Raw genomic sequence first — 16,341 nt, 5'->3', positions numbered from 1 at the left:
CCTTGTGAAATAGTTACTTCCCCTTGACTTCCCTCAATGATGGGCTGTAAACTAGGAACTCTAAGCCAAATAAATCCTCCCATCCCCTAAGTGGCTTGTGATGGTTTGAATGAAAATGGCCCCCTTAGGCTCATAGGGAGTGGCAGTATTAGGAGGTGTGGCCTTGTTGGAGGAAGTGCGGCACTGGGAGTGGACTTTGAGGTTTCAGATGCTCAAGCTAGGCCCAGTGTCACTTGTTTTTCCTGCTGTCTGCCAATCCAAATATAGAAATCTCATCTTCTCCAGAACCATGCCTGCCTGCGTGCTGCCATGTCCCACCAGGATGATAAAGGACTAAACCTCTGAACCTGTAGGCCAGGAAAACAATTAAATGTTTTCCTTTATAAGAGTTGCCATGGTCATGGAGTCTCTTCACAGCAATAAAATGCTAACTCAGACAGAAGTTTTATCAGGTGTTTGTCACAGCAACAGAAATGAAACTACCACATGAATCACTGATACTATCCTCATCAAGCGACCACCTCATCCTAAGACCAGACATGCCCATGAAGGGTGAAACATTCAGCATCTTCCACAAGGAAGCAGGATTAGAACATGACTACTGCTCAGTACTCTAAATATGTGGCGCATATTTCCCTAAGAGCTCTTGGACACCCACAGATTTAGAAGGAATAGGAGAGCTCACAGTACCCGGATCATAACCATGTGGGATTCCAACAAGATCTCAGAAAAACTGGGCTGCAGGACGTCCAGGCTGATGTTTGGCACTAGGGGAAATGACAAGAGAAAAGATTTGTTTCCTTACAGTCTGCTGTCAGTACTGACACCCTTGCCAGACCTCGAGTGCAATCTTCCTAGCAAGTTGAGACAGGGAGCAGTGCAAAGTCACTTACTGAGCTTATGGTAAGCACTCACTAGGTAATCTGAGAGCTTCAGAGGAAACAGACAAGACCTCCTTCTTGGTGTTCTGACAGTTCTTGACCCCATCACCCATCACTGTGGCACTGGCCCAGAAGCTGGCCTCCTGTTAGTACGAGACTAGGAACCAAATTTGCTTCATTCACCAAAATATCCAACAAGACCCATGTGGTTCCTCCTAACTAAGCACTGTTCAACTGTTAATCCACGGTTTGCCTAGATCAGGTACTAAGGAGAATGAAATGGCCAGTATGCAGAAATCAAGCACAAGCTAGGTGGGGTGGGGGAAAATGAATCCAAATACTTGAATTAAAACTGACATTGAAGTGGAACATCACAGGTGCCTGGAAGCAGAAATTTGGAATCAGTGCAGCTGTGGCCTCCTGGGAAGGATCTGGTTGGTTACAGGAAGAGGAGGTGCTTGGCACAGAGCAACTGAAGCAATCTGCAACAAGCATCGGAGGTCTGGCATCTCCCAAGGTGGAGGAGCAGAAGCTGGGGGGCTGAAATGGTCTTGGAGGAGGTCATTGGTCACTTCAGAATAAGGCATTTAGAAGAAATAGACATGAAGACAAAGGAGCTATGTGTCCACAGAGACAGCACTTATAAAGACAGCAGTGGGGGAAGAAAGCAAAAATGGCAACAATAAAATGAAATCAGGGTCTATGAAGGTTTGCGTTCCTAAGCAAAAATAGTGTGCTTCCTCCTTCAGAGCTAGCCAGGGCCTCAACTCACGTTTGGGATTGATATGGTCTTCTATGTTCCAGATGGAGTTAGATGTTTCTTTTAGGTATGGAGTGCAAGTAACTTCCAACTGCTCCCAGCCCCTGCCAGAAAAACAGTCACAAATGTCCCTGAAGATTTGCAATGTCCCCAGGTATAGCAATGTCTACTGTTCTTACATCTGTGGAACTTCTATGTTTACAAGTCTGTGGCCATAATTTCAACCTTACACTTTCATTATCCACAACTATCCTAACGGTAGCTTAGCATACATTATTTTTACTTTACAAAGAAACATAGGCCTAGAGTTTTAACCTCAAGCGCATAAAATACAAAGCTATACTGGAGTTCTTTGCACTATAGTATCCCTGATACCTTTTCTTCTTCCATCTACTACCAAAAAAAGCAAAAGTGAAGTGAGCATTAACCACGGGGTGATTGAAGCTTCTGGTTGATCCTTGTAGAGTGTGAAAAGAAAAGGGTAAGCTAGATTATACTATCAGGACTCAGAGACTCACCACCTGGGCAGAATCTTTCCTGAAGATCCCAGGACACAACCTGTGACCAAATGGATGAAGCGAATTCGACTTCTTAGTACCTTGATCCGGTTCCCATATTTTCTGTTTACAACTTCAATCCGCCAGAAATCATTTGAGTCCCCTGTCCCATTCTGCCACATAAACCAAGAAAAAAAATTACAAAAGTCAGATTATGTTAGAGACAAAATGTCTTTACTATTATAAATAATAAATAAATAGACAAAATGTCTATATTACCTGGGACTCCCTATTACAAAAAGTCAGGGTATGATGTGAATGAAGGAGAAAAAGACGTAATGAAAGTGTGGAATCTCCATGGCTATAAAGCATGGATTAATTGCTGACAAGCAAATCATACCTGTATGTTGTTTGTAGAAAATTACAGACAGAAAGTAATTAAGAAAAATTTATGTTGGTAACTTCATGCTTCATCAAGTCAACAAGCATAACTTTTAATCTTATTAACATAATATCAATAGATAAAACTGTTACCAAGCTCTGGGAAATGCAGCAAAGACTAGAAAAAGGAGAATCTGCAACCCCTGCAAATGAAGAAATAACTGAGGACAACATGGGACAGTGAATGAATTCCGTGAAACTAACCCAAAAGAGAAAAAACTTTGGAAACAGCTGGTGGCTCGGGTTCCAAAACAGAACAAGGAACAAAACCTCTGAGATCCAGTCCTGTGTTGTGGACAAACTCTGAAAATGGCTTCTAGGGAATTGAGCCTCTAGGAAAAGCTGTGGTTTTAGGTTGTCTGGTTTTTAGCCATGGATTTGGAAGAGTCGGTGTTAGATAAAGTCAGCGACCTCAGCACAAAGGTTCTGTGGGTCTGCTTCCCTTCTTCTCACGTGCTTAGCAGCTTTAGTAATGTCGTCACCATTTGGATTAAGCCTGAAAAGCAGTACTTCAAGGCAGTGTTTAAAACTGCAACAGTCATCTTATGAAATATATTGGCTTAATCTAGAAATCTCACACCTGAATTATAATGCCTTTTGCATTAGTGGACGGCTGCTTTTCTGCTTTGTAACTTTTTTTTTTCAAATAAAGGGTACTTTTATTGGCAAAAACTAATGATGGGTCTTGATCCAGCACCACAACCTCCACCACCAACACAATGATAGTAAAAAGATACTGAACAACTTGAACAAAATCTTTCCTAACTCATAACTTTTTAATAAATTCTTTCTAGTAGTAGAACTTTAATCTCTTGTTAGCAATTTTGAAAAATATTCAACTCAAATTGATTTAATTTTAAAAAGAGACACCTATTAAAGCACGTGAACTTGGCCCTGTAAATCTGTGGAGCACTTGTCTTTTGCTTTGCTGAAACTGGAGGCTGAAACTCCAAAGCCTTGTAAGTTTTGAGCAAGATCTGTCATTGAGCTGAAATTCCATGCAAACTGGTGTTTCAGTTTTTTGTTCATTCTTGTCTTTTTCAAGATTTTTTTTTTATGAGACATCTTCTGGGGAGAGGAGGTTAGGATGTCATTCCCTCTTAAAGATGGAGGATTTTTGCAAAATTGTTACATTGCCACTTTCTCCTAATCATTGACTTTTGATTCTGAATCATTTATACATTTGGAATGGAAAGTTACAACAAAAAATCTGCATCAGTTCATGTTGCACCTATTCACTTGCCTGTTGGAGATGCTAACTGTCCAGGTACCATGCAGTGCCATGTGCCCTGATGAAGTTACCATTTGCTTCCAAGTAGATAATTTCAGTGCTTGCTTACCCAATATATATTTTTTTGACTTGAACATGTTTTTAGTTTTCCTTTTTCAGTTAGGTAATCCCATGGAAAATTCTCCCGTGCACATCTCTGAATTTGGATTGTAAAGCAAGACAAACAGTTGGAGACTATAAGATGTCATTTTGGGTGGGGGATTGGGCCTGAGAATGAACCACGAACCTTGTTTCATTTGTGGTGGACTTTATAATTAGAATATCCATTGCAGATAAGCTGACTTGAATTATTTTGAGCAGTTTTCCCTGTTACATATTTTACGCTCATACTTGCGGTTGGATTTTCTCCAAGAGAAAGCAGTTCACTACTGGCATATTAATAAGCACCAACAGGCTTGGTTTTTGAGACAGGGTTTCTCTGTAGCTTTGGAGCCTGTCCTGGAACTAACTCTTATAGACCAGTCTGGCCTCGAACTCACAGAGATCCACCTGCCTCTGCCTCCTGAGCGCCACCAATAGGTTTTTATTCCAACTCCAAGCACTGTGGTTGGCTAACATCACCTCAACTTTTATTACCTTTAAAGAAATTGGATTTTCATATTCTTTATTTATAAAGGATCAATGCAGCTGTAAATACAGGTATTTTTAATGTAAATTCATCCCACCACCATCAGAGGCAGTTCCCTATTTTGTTTAGTGAAGGGACAGAAGCTTTCTCATGGTGTCTTCAGAGATTTATAAATGTAAATACTGATTTGGCTGGTCTTAACGGTGTGCTTCGCTGTGAGCCTATTTAAATAGTGTGGATGTGATCCATAGTCCAGCACTAAGTTCTTAGTGACCGGTTTTGTGTTTTAGATACAGGGAAGAGGAAACTGCAGTGCTGGCTGCCGACACCCTGACTGGGAAGCTCTCCTCCTGAGTTCACTGAGCTCTCAGCTGGCTTCTGGGTGCGAGTTCTGAGCATTTCTCTTGGGCTTTAATTCGTTAAAGCTATGCACACATGTAAAGCTGTACACATATGTAAAAAACCAGATGATTTTAGGGAAGATGTAGAATTATTGCTTAGTCATTCCTTAAACAGTTATGCTCTTAATGCTTAAAAGACTAGCATTGCTTGTACAAAAAAAAAAAAAAAATGGCGATTTCTCTCTCCCAAATAGTAAGGTAATTAGTTCTGCTGAGTAAACTTTTCATGCCATCTTATAATAAAGCTGAGGCCAGATGGTGGTGGCGCACGCCTTTAATCCCAGCACTCGGGAGGCAGAGGCAGGCAGATCTTTGTGAGTTCGAGGCCAGCCTGGTATACAAGAGCTAGTTCCAGGACAGGCTCCAAAGCTACAGAGAAACCCTGTCTCGAAAAACCAAAATAATAATAATAATAATAAAGCTGAAAAATCCCTTTGTTTCTAGATATATATATATATATATATATTTTAAAAAGCTTTTTGGACTGGAGAGATGGTTCAGCAGTTAAGAACACTGAGTGCTCTTCCAGAGTACCCGGGGTTCAATTCCCAGTACCCATATGGCACAGAACAACTGTCTGTAACTCTAAGATCTGACACCCTCATATATACATACATGTAGGCAAAACACCAATGCACATAAAATAAGAATTAATAAACTATAAAAAATTTTTTTAAAGCTTTCATATATGTACCCTCGATAACAGATTTTGAAGAAATCATGTAAGATGATAAAGTATTTGAATGGCACAATAGATGTAAAAAAAAAAAAACAGTTTAAAAAAATTTAGATTTTACATTAAATATTTATTTGAAATCAAATGACTTTGTCCATAAAGATATATATATATATATAGTGTGTGTGTGTGTGTGTGTGTGTGTACACAGGGTATGAATACATACACATACATACACAGGATATGTATATGAATCTGGAAGTGAGAAGGGGAAATGCTAACTTTATAGGACCAAAGTGTTAAGTTCTAGACAGCTGATTTTGCCCACAAATCATAATCAAAACCTCACTCCAAGCAAATAAGAAGATCTGGGGCATCTGTGTCCACTATTCTGGACATCTGCATACTCTCATGCAAGCCAGCTAGGTCCTGACACTGCACCTTGGAAGTGAAGATGGCTGTATTTAATTCTCCTCAGAAGAGGGCCATGGGAAAACAGGGAGTTCGGCGTCTTGGCTGTAGTATGATATGGGCTCAGGAAATACAAAGAGGCCGAGGGAATTCACCTTATGGAATCCACACTCTTGATTAATGCCCCAAAGGCCTTAGAAGAGAGAGTGGCGGATAAATCTCAACAGTTTTCACCAGCTGCTCTGCTTCAGTTATCTCAGGACTCAAGCCCCCCACAGAACTCATATTCTATTGACTGCATGTCCCTGATATAGCAAAATACAAAGCTATGCTGGCAACAGCCCTCTGTATGGCAGGGGAAAAACCTGTAAAATAAAACTATAAGAATTTGGGATCTGGCTTTTTTTTAGTGTATTATTGTGTTTATGTGTGCATGACCAGGAAGGGGAGGAACATGCCATTGTATACATGTGGACAACAAAGGGCAATTTTGTGGAGTTAGTTCTCTCTTCCCACCTTTTTGTGGGTTCTAGAGGTTGAACTCAAGTCACCAAGCTTGCATGACAAGTACCTTTAGTGTCATTTGAGCCCATCCTGCCAGTCTTCCAGTATGACATTTAAGAAATCCACATGGTATTCCTATCTGACATTTATTAGGTATTAGGCTATATAAAGTACATAGTTACTTTACAAGAAGAGGAATAGAGACAAAATAGAATTTATAAGCTGCTTTTCTCATAGCAAACAGAGCTAAGCAGTTATAACATGTTAAAGAAGTCTATATGCTGGCCAGGCGTGATGGCACACGGCTTTAGTCCCAGCACTCGGGAGACAGAAGCAGATGGATCTCTGTGAGTTTGAGGCCAGCCTGGTCTACAGGGCAATTTTCAGACCAGTCAAGGCTACATAGTGAGGCAATGTCTCAAAAACAAAACAAAACAAAACAAAACAACAACAACAAAAACAACTACAAAAAAAGAAACTCATCTATGTGCAGCCTCCAAATTCTTAGAACATTCTAGAATTCTGGGCAAGATGACTCCTACTGCATGGCCCTGGACCAAGATTCACAACTTTTTAGATACACCCTGCTCACATCCCAGTTTCTTACTTACTATGCCATAGCCAGTGACCTGATAGTGCTTCCGGGTCAGGGGAGCCTCATGATAGTGGCTGTGCAGGTTCCGAGTAGTTCTAGAAGTTAGAGAAGAACCATTATCTAAAGGAAAGAGACATTCATGCTGCTTCTTTTTATTAAGAATATGCAGTCATCTGTTAGGATTAGAAAAATTAGAATCTGAACTATTAATCCCAACACACCAGGAAAAGTGGTATCTATCCACTCCTAAGAACTAGTTTGAGGACTGGAGAAGAGAGGAGCACAAGGTGAGAAAGACAGGGAAAGGAGTACTGAGCAGCAGGAAGGCGGGGGCGGGGGGGGGGGGTGTAAGCATCAACCTTCACAGGGTTAGGAGCTTTGAAGTTTTAGCTTTTCCTGACTAAAGAGGCAAGTCTGGGGAGAAGAAACAAGCAATTGAGATGAATACACTTAAGTCAGGCAAACTTCCCTGTTCCCATTTACTTTCCATTCTCACCAACTTTTTTTTAAAGTAGGGATTTGCAAGAAATGAGGAGAGGATTAAATTTAGTTTTGATGTTCTTAGCTTTTTATAACAACTCTTGCTTTTATTCATGAGTAATAAATGTTCATGACACAATTATGGGGAATTTACAAAAAATTAAATATTATTTATTAGGAACAAATCAGATTTACTTAGTAGTAGGAATCTAGAGCATCTAAAATCCAAATAACTAGAAAAACGTACCGATTTCTATACACACATACATACATGCATTCTCTTTCCCTTTTCTCCTGTATTCCAAAGCCTTTTATCTGGTAATTCCAGTATATAAATCTTTTGAGGTTGTTTCTGCTAATGACTGCTTTGGTCTATTTTTGGCCATTGTGCTTTTTCCTTAAATAATCTATCTTTGTGCATCATTAACTGTCATTGAAAAACTATAGGAAGAGATTCCAGTGTCTTTCCAAAAGCAGGGTTAACGCTTGCTTTTAGCCAGGTACATAGGAGATATTACCAGTTTATGCTCATGTTTATTTAAATCATGGCTGAAAGATGCTGAGCCCACCTAAATGACACGAATGTGAGCTTCAGGGCCAGCAGTGGATCAGTCGGAGGTTACTTCTTGGGAAGCGCCAACAATCTACTCCTACAAAGTCATTTTTCCTAAAGTACAGTGAGTAAAGTATATATACACTAAACCTAAAATCTTCTGGGTTCCAAGTCTTGAGGAAGGGTCACTTAGTACTACATCGTCACTTTGGAGGAGCCAAAAACTTTGATTTGAAAACTCCTCTTAGGACAGTGAGGTGGCTCATTCGGAACGGTACCTGCTGCCAAGTCTGAGAACCTGAACCTGAGGTTGATGCCTGGGGGCCTCTCACATGGTGGAAGGAGAGAACAAACTCCTGCAAGTTGTCCTCTGACTTCCCATCACACTGGGGCTCATGTACACATTCACAAACAAAAATAAATTTAAAAAAATTTTTTTTTTAAAGAAACTTCTCTCAATAGGTAGTCAAAACAAAACAACAAAACTCAAGGCTTGATGATGGTAACACATGCCTTTAATCGCAGAACTTGGGAAGCTGCGGCAGGCAGATCTCTGAGTTCTCGGAGTTTGAGGCCAGTCTGCTCTACAGAGTAAGTTCAGGGCTATACAGAGAAACCCTGTCTCAAAAAAAAAAAAAAAAAACAAAAAAAAAAAAAACAAAAAAAAACAAACAAACAGAAAACCCCAGAAGAAACTTGAAGTAGTAAAACTGACTTGCATCTCTGTTTAAATTGTTCCAAGTTTAACTCTGTTAGGTTAAGACTAACAGAGATTTAAGGATGACAGTGTATTTGGAATGGATAAGCCTATGATGTACATAAGCAATTAAAATCTTCTATTCAATGTCGGCTGCTCTTTGAGCAGGAGTCAGAGCCAGACAAATGCTCCTGAAGGGCTTTTCCTTCTTTAGTCTCTAGATGTGAGGAGTGATCTCTCACTGGCAAGGCATACTGTTTCTACAACAGGATGAGGGAAAATGTGGCCTCAATGCTTTGCTTTTCTCTGAATTCCTTCTTTCTCTTGGATTTTGAGCTAAATAACTCTAAAATTCTAAAAGCTTTTTCATGCTTTTAAGCAGTTTTTGAGTCAGACTGGTGTTTCCATTCAATCCAATGAACACACAGTGAGACAGATCAGTGTGTCAGTCTCAGAGACAGATGTTTACATTCCCTAAAACTATCTACCCAAAACACAGCTCTGGGCTATCAAACTATCCTTTCCTGGAGGCGGGTGAGAGCTAAAGTTAGGTTTTAAGTTTAAATTACTGTGCTTTAAAGAGAACTATAAAACAAAAATACCTCTAATACTATAGAGATAAATACTTTGCATTGGTATGAATCTTGTTTTATTGATATAAATTTAAGGTCAATTTTGTTTATGTATATTTCTGCTCTTGACTAAGGTATTGTGTTTGTGCAGCTCATTTAAAAATGTAATGTATAGTTAAGAAATACAGGTTAATAGATAGTCATCTATAATAGTCAAGCTTGTAGTCATGTTAGTTAGGTTTTCTAGATGTATAGAGATTTCAGATGGATAGTTATTCTTCAAAAGTTAAAGCCTTCCTTTCTAATTAGACAGAAAAGGGAAGGTGACGTGGGATTCCCCACTATATGCTATGAATGCCACTGGTTAAGAAAGAGGCTGGTTTTGGCCAAGGGCTTAATAGACTATAGCCAGACTGTAAGTTCTCTCTCTCTCTCTCTCTCTCTATATATATATATATATATATATAGAGAGAGAGAGAGAGAGGGCAGCAGATCCAGGGAGAAGCCATGTAGCTGCTGGAGGAGAAATAGACGCAAGCCACCAGCCAAAACCTTACCGGTAAACCACAAACCTTGTGGTAAAATATAAAATAATAGAAATGAGTTAATCTAAGATATAAGAGCTAGCTAACAATATGCTTAAGCTATTGGACAAACTGTGTTGAAATTAATATAGTTTCTGTGTAATAATTTGGGTCTGGGCTGCTGGGAAAAGAACAAGCAGCCTCCGCCAACACTCTAACCTGTAAGCCCTACTTTCCCAAAGACAGATAACTTCCTGGAATGCTGGGGGCTGTTGTTTATGTAGGACAACAATCCACATGTTTTCACTTCTGCAAACAAGGTTGGTTGCCCCAACTGCACAGGATGTGTCTGATCACACATAGGTGGGAGGTACAGAGGTAGGAGGTATATGGGCAGGAATTACGTCAGAATGTAAACTTGCCCTGAATTGAACAAAAGTGGGAAGTTCATAGCCTTGTGGGTTTTACCTTTGTAAGCACCAGACTAACATAATTCACGGCCATTCTCTGGGAATCCCAGGTATGGACCTGGCCACTGTCCACCGTCCTGGCCAGTATTTAATAAAGCTTGCTTCAAATTTGGCTCAAAAATTGCAGCAGTCATCTATCTTATTCTCACCCAATCGAATTGACCAGAGAAGGGACACTGAAAGGCATTCTTAAAGGTCATGTCTCCTCAGAGCCAAAATCAGCAAGCAAAGGCTAGCTCACTATTCACCCTTATACCATGCATAGATTTCTTACTCCACACAGCCCACTGCCCTACCATTCAATTTCAACAGCAGCAGGCTCACTTACTCTTTGTGTTCTAGTCGAACGATGTCTCCATGTCTGACAAACTCCACCCGGAATGAAGGATCTAGGGGATCTGCCAAAAAGAAACAGATGTGGATATCGAGTGCGTCACTCACATTCTACACTAGAGACAGCTGAAGGCCTGTGGGAAACGGCTACAGTGCCATGTGGTATGTGCTGACAGACTAACAATGTGCGGGGAGACCAAAGCACTAGGTTCTCCAGTCTCCTCAGAGGATTAGAAAAAGCGTCCCAGAAGTACTGCTCGGAAGACTCTTGAGGAGGAGGGAATTCTGACAAGTGAACGGCAGGATAAAGGGACACACACCAAAGACTCATACAAAGAAGAATCCGTGCAGCAAAGAGTCCACACACATAAAAGATGTGGGAACAAATGATGGCGTGAGGAGTGGTGAGGAGTGGGGCTAGACTGGCCACTACACAAGCTGGCAACACGATCTCTGTCTGAATTACTGAGGCCTCCACTGAAACTTCAGGTGGGAGGCTAAAGAGTGGAAACATCCTTAGTGAGTAATACAGTCTTTACAAAATTAAGTCCACACAATTGCCCAGCTTTTTTCAAAATCAAATTGTATCTCTGCTAATAGACTTCCTAAGCACGAGATGAAAAAAATGATAATGAAATGCTGAAAGAAAAGAACTCCTCTCCAGGCTTCTAGAAGTCAGAACTGGTCACGACCTGGAAAGGTAGCTGTATAGAAAAGCGGCGGGAAGCCGTCATGGCAGGGCAGAGGCATACTTGTAAAAGTCTGTCTCCAACAGTAAAATGCCAGGACTCTATAAACAATCAAGGTTGGGAAAACTAAATTTGCTAATGCAAATTACTGGCTGTGAGATTCACCTGCAGAGACACCCGCTGCTATGCTGCCTTATAAACAGGGAAGGAAGTTTTATTTGGTATGGATTAGAGTGAGGGGCCTTTGCAACCAACAAGAACACCAAGTTCCCAGAAAACCCTAGCTGCTTAGGTGAAATGCAGCCATCTCAGCTTAGAAGCCACAATGGAAAGCAGGCAAATTTGAATGACTTAGAGGTACAGCCAGACTCCCTCAAACTCTGCTATGACTGTTGTGTTAAAAGCACAGTCAATAGCAGTAGCACCAGACTCACTCAGGGCTAATTTACATTACTGAGCATGCAAATAAGGCAGCAGGAGAGGAGAAATCGCTGTTGTGTGCACAGTTCTAGCCAAAAGCAACAAAGTGAAGAGGTGGCAAGGAAAAACAAGGGGGAGTTTAGATGAACAGCTGTCCACTTTTCCAGACTGGAAGCAGCTGGCCTGTGCCGGCTCAGGCAGGTGGTATTTGCTGAGCAGGCACAGGAAATACCTGGGGTTCACGATATCACCAGTGAGGACAGACTCAGGTGATAATAATTGTCCTCTTACAGACACAACAGAAATCTGTCCACAGGTAGCTAGTTGCCTTCCAAGGAAAGGAAGACCCTAAAATACCTCTTGCTTAGTCCTAAAACCAGAAAGTCAAGCTAGCATGTGTGTGTACACACACGGACTGGCAGACGCTTGAATTATCAAGTAACTCAACCAGCCCAGAATCAAAAAAGGCACTCTATCATATCAGGACTACAGCTGGGGTGTGCAGGGTTTGGGAGTGAAAGCAACTCCCAGGTCCCCCAGTTAGGGCTGCCTGATAGTCCCTGGGATAAGCTTACATAACCTCTTCCTGGGTGGAATCTGAGCCCTGGCCCTGCTCTGTTTCACTCACTGCTCATCCTCTATGTTTCCAATGTGTCTGGAACACAACAGGAGTTCAACAGTGTTCAAAAGGTCACCAAAGGTGTTCAGGAGTCTAGTGTCATGAGAAAAGTGAGGGGACTCAGTGAACAACAGCACAAGAATCTCAGTCTCTGCCACATTACCTGTGTTTGTGTTATGTTTCTTGATAATCCACAGGTTGTTGTAGTCCTTATGCAAATAGGTGGTAACCTAGGCAGAGGGCAGAAGTGGGGGAGGTAACAATCATGATCAGCACAGCTGGTCAAGCAGTCCCCAACAAACTGATACCACCTGAGCATCTTTCAGGATTCCCCAGCCCTAACTCTGGAGGCCACAGTTCCCAATGAAGCTCAGAAGCCGCACTTCTGAATGAGATTTTCTCCATTTTTCAGAATTTAAAGGCCCTACCCCTCAAGAACTTTTTGATTTATCTCTTTCTTTTTGTATCTTGTCAATAAAGTTTCAGCTGCCTTAAGAGAGGACCATTATTTTATATTGAAAGGCTTTAAGCTGCCAAGACATTTCCTGTTTTTAAAAAGAGATGTAAGATGCAGCCAGATTCTCTTCCTGATCTTTTTAAACCCAAAGATTCATTGCCTTTATCAAATCATAAAAGTGATGATTTAAGTGTGACCCAGGATTATTTATGCAAAGCAATCTCTAGCACGTTAGCCCAAACACAAGTTACTTTTCAGTGCTTGAGCAAAATTACCAATTTGTATTTCCTCAATTAAGTTCAGACCAGATACTGCCCAAATCAAGAGTATACTAAAGGACAAGTTCATAAAATTATGATCTAATTTTGAAGTATGAAATTAAAAAATAAAACTTTTCCTCCCCAGTAAAAAAAAAAAAAAAAGAGAGGACCATTACACTGTGTGTTAACAGTCTCCAGCACCAAAAGCAGGAGATTTAGTATATTCAAAAAGTGATTAAGACAATGTCTGGGGGCTGGAGAGATGGCTCAGGGTTAAGAACTGGCTGTTCTTCCAAAGAATCCCAGTTCGATTCCCAGCAACCACATGGCAGCTCTCAATTGTCTGTAACTCTGGTTCCAGGGGATCCAACACTCTTACACACACACACACACGCAGGCTCACAATTGTCTGTGACTCTGGCTCCAGGGGATCCAACACTCTTACACACACACACACACACACACACACACACGCAGGCTCACAATTGTCTGTGACTCTGGCTCCAGGGCATCCAACACTCTTACACACACACACATGCAGGCTCACAATTGTCTGTAACTCTGGTTCCAGGGGATCCGACACTCACACACTCACACACACACACACACACACACACACACACACAGGCTCACAATTGTCTGTAACTCTGGTTCCAGGGGATCCAACATTCTTACACACACACATGCAGGCTCACAATTGTCTGTAACTCTGGTTCCAGGGGTTCCAACACTCTTATACACACACACACACACATGCAGGCTCACAATTGTCTGTGACTCTGACTCCAGGGGATCCAACACTCTTACACACACACACACACACACACACACACACACACACACACACACGCAGGCTCACAATTGTCTGTAACTCTGGCTCCAGGGAATCCAACACTCTTATACACACACACATGCAGGCTCACAATTGTCTGTAACTCTGGCTCCAGGGAATCCAACACTCTTATACACACACACATGCAGGCTCACAATTGTCTGTAACTCTGGTTCCAGGGGATCCAACACTCTTACACACACACACATGCAGGCTCACAATTGTTTGTAACTCTGGTTCCAGGGGATCCGACACTCACACACACACACACACACACACACACGCAGGCTCACAATTGTCTGTGACTCTGGCTCCAGGGGTTCCAACACCCTTACACACACACATGCAGGCTCACAATTGTCTGTAACTCTGGTTCCAGGGGTTCCAACACTCTTATACACACACACATGCAGGCTCACAATTGTCTGTAACTCTGGTTCCAGGGGATCCAACACTCTTACACACACACACACACACACACATGCAGGCTCACAATTGTCTGTAACTCTGGCTCCAGGGAATCCAACACTCTTATACACACACACATGCAGGCTCACAATTGTCTGTAACTCTGGCTCCAGGGAATCCAACACTCTTATACACACACACATGCAGGCTCACAATTGTCTGTAACTCTGGTTCCAGGGGATCCAACACTCTTACACACACACACACACATATGCAGGCTCACAATTGTCTGTAACTCTGGCTCCAGGGGATCCAACACTCTTACACACACATGCAGGCAAACAGTAATGCACATAGAATAAAAAACAAATCATAAAAAAAAAGCAACAGTCTGGGGAGACTCCTCAACTGGTAGGTGCTTGCTACACAAACACCCTTGTGTTTGATCCTCAGCACACAGGTAAGAAAAAGCTAGTGTTCTCAGAATCCTATCACTGGGGAAGTAGACAATACCTGGGCCTCGCTGGTCAGCCAGTTTAACTAACCCTGTAAGCCCAGGATCAGCGAGAGAGACTTTCTCAAAGCCTAAGGTGGACAGTGACTATGGAAGGCACTGACCTCTGGCCTCCACATGCACACCTGTGTACCCACATGCACACCTGTGTACCCACAGGCACACCTGTGTACCCACATGCACACCTGTGTACCCACATGCACGCACACTTACAAAAAAGGCTATTATTTTTTCTACTATGTGAGTGAATAACACTAAAATGCTCCATAAATATCTTATCCTAGAGTTTTAATCCATAGCCATAAACTGATTTTTTTGTTTTAATTAAAAAAAATTAAAAATTGTGTGTGCACTCATGTGAATGTCTATAATGCAGTGATAAGTCTACTAGTAAAAACCTGAACACAGTATGAACATCTATTTAGAGGGCTAGTTAAAGCTGGACAGTGGTGGCACACCTTTAATCCCAGCACTCGGGAGGCAGAGGCAGGAGGATCTTTCAGTTCGAGGCCAACCTGGTCTACAGAATGAGTTCCAGGATAGTCAAGGCCTCTCAGAGAAACCCTGTCTTGATACTGTATACATGCAATAGAATATTATACACCATTAAAATGCTGTGGAGCATTTTTTAAAGCAGCATGCAAAAAGGTTCATGAAATGCTCCCACTCACAGTGGCTACCATGAGTCCCCAGGCACTATTCTGAGCACCAGACCAGTCCTGCCCTGCTCAGTCACTACCACAGTTCTGTGTGTAGGTGCGATTCCCCCAACAGTAGAAAAACACAGGCTAGGTCATTTGCTCAAGATGACATGGCTTATAGTTTGGGAAGTAAGGAGAGAGACTAAAAATATACACCTTTGCCAGACATGTAAACACGTACCAAAACAAAAGGAATACACACATTTCTTCCGAGTTTTCATAACTTCAATTGGCCATCTGACTAATTTACTTGCAAAAAAAAAAGTTGAAATTAGCACTTATGGAAAAAATCACTCTGCATGTACTACAGCTGAATTTGAGCTATTTGAGAGGTTTTTTTTTTTTTTTGTTTCTCAGAAAAAAAAAACAATGATATATAAAGGACTAAAACATAGCTGGGCAGTGGTGGCACACCCCTTTAATTCCAGCACTAGGGAGGCAGAGGCAGGTGGATCTCTGTGAGTTCAAGGCCAGCCTGGTCGACAAGAGCTAGTTCCAGAACAGGCTCCAAAGCTACAGAGAAACCCTGTTTACAAAAAAACAAAAACAAACAAATAAACAAAAAGACTAAAACATGTTGTTTTATACAAATGATGCAAAGCTAGGTCCAATCTATCTACCTGGTACTTGTTCACAGATGTCAAGGTTTGGTAGGTCTTGTGCATGTATAGAGGGAATGGTTTCTGTTTTTAGAAGAGCCATTATCAAAATTCTCCCAGAAAAATTGTTTCTTTATCATAATTGTAGCCCCTGGTCCACTCCCACAGAAACCTTTGTTTCCACAGTG

General features: G+C 41.5%; 1 protein-coding gene across 1 annotated transcript in view; it reads right to left on the bottom strand.

Annotated features, from left to right (window-relative positions):
* Positions 1-16,341, bottom strand: part of Pomt2 (protein O-mannosyltransferase 2) — a 48,633-nt gene that overhangs the window by 9,949 nt on the left and 22,343 nt on the right. The window contains exons 10-15 of the mRNA XM_041658130.1: positions 12,546-12,612; positions 10,650-10,719; positions 7,042-7,120; positions 2,160-2,311; positions 1,654-1,745; positions 691-767 (exon numbers count right to left, since the gene is read on the bottom strand). Coding sequence (XP_041514064.1) covers positions 691-767; positions 1,654-1,745; positions 2,160-2,311; positions 7,042-7,120; positions 10,650-10,719; positions 12,546-12,612 — 537 coding nt within the window. The remainder of the gene's footprint in view (positions 1-690; positions 768-1,653; positions 1,746-2,159; positions 2,312-7,041; positions 7,121-10,649; positions 10,720-12,545; positions 12,613-16,341) is intronic.

The sequence above is a fragment of the Microtus oregoni genome, unplaced genomic scaffold (genome assembly GCF_018167655.1).
Source record: "Microtus oregoni isolate MIOR12 unplaced genomic scaffold, Mior012 000009F_ref0000495, whole genome shotgun sequence".
Taxonomy (NCBI): Eukaryota; Metazoa; Chordata; class Mammalia; order Rodentia; family Cricetidae; genus Microtus; species Microtus oregoni.
The sequence above is the reverse complement of the archived record's forward strand: the minus strand, read 5'-3'. Positions and strand labels throughout refer to the sequence as shown.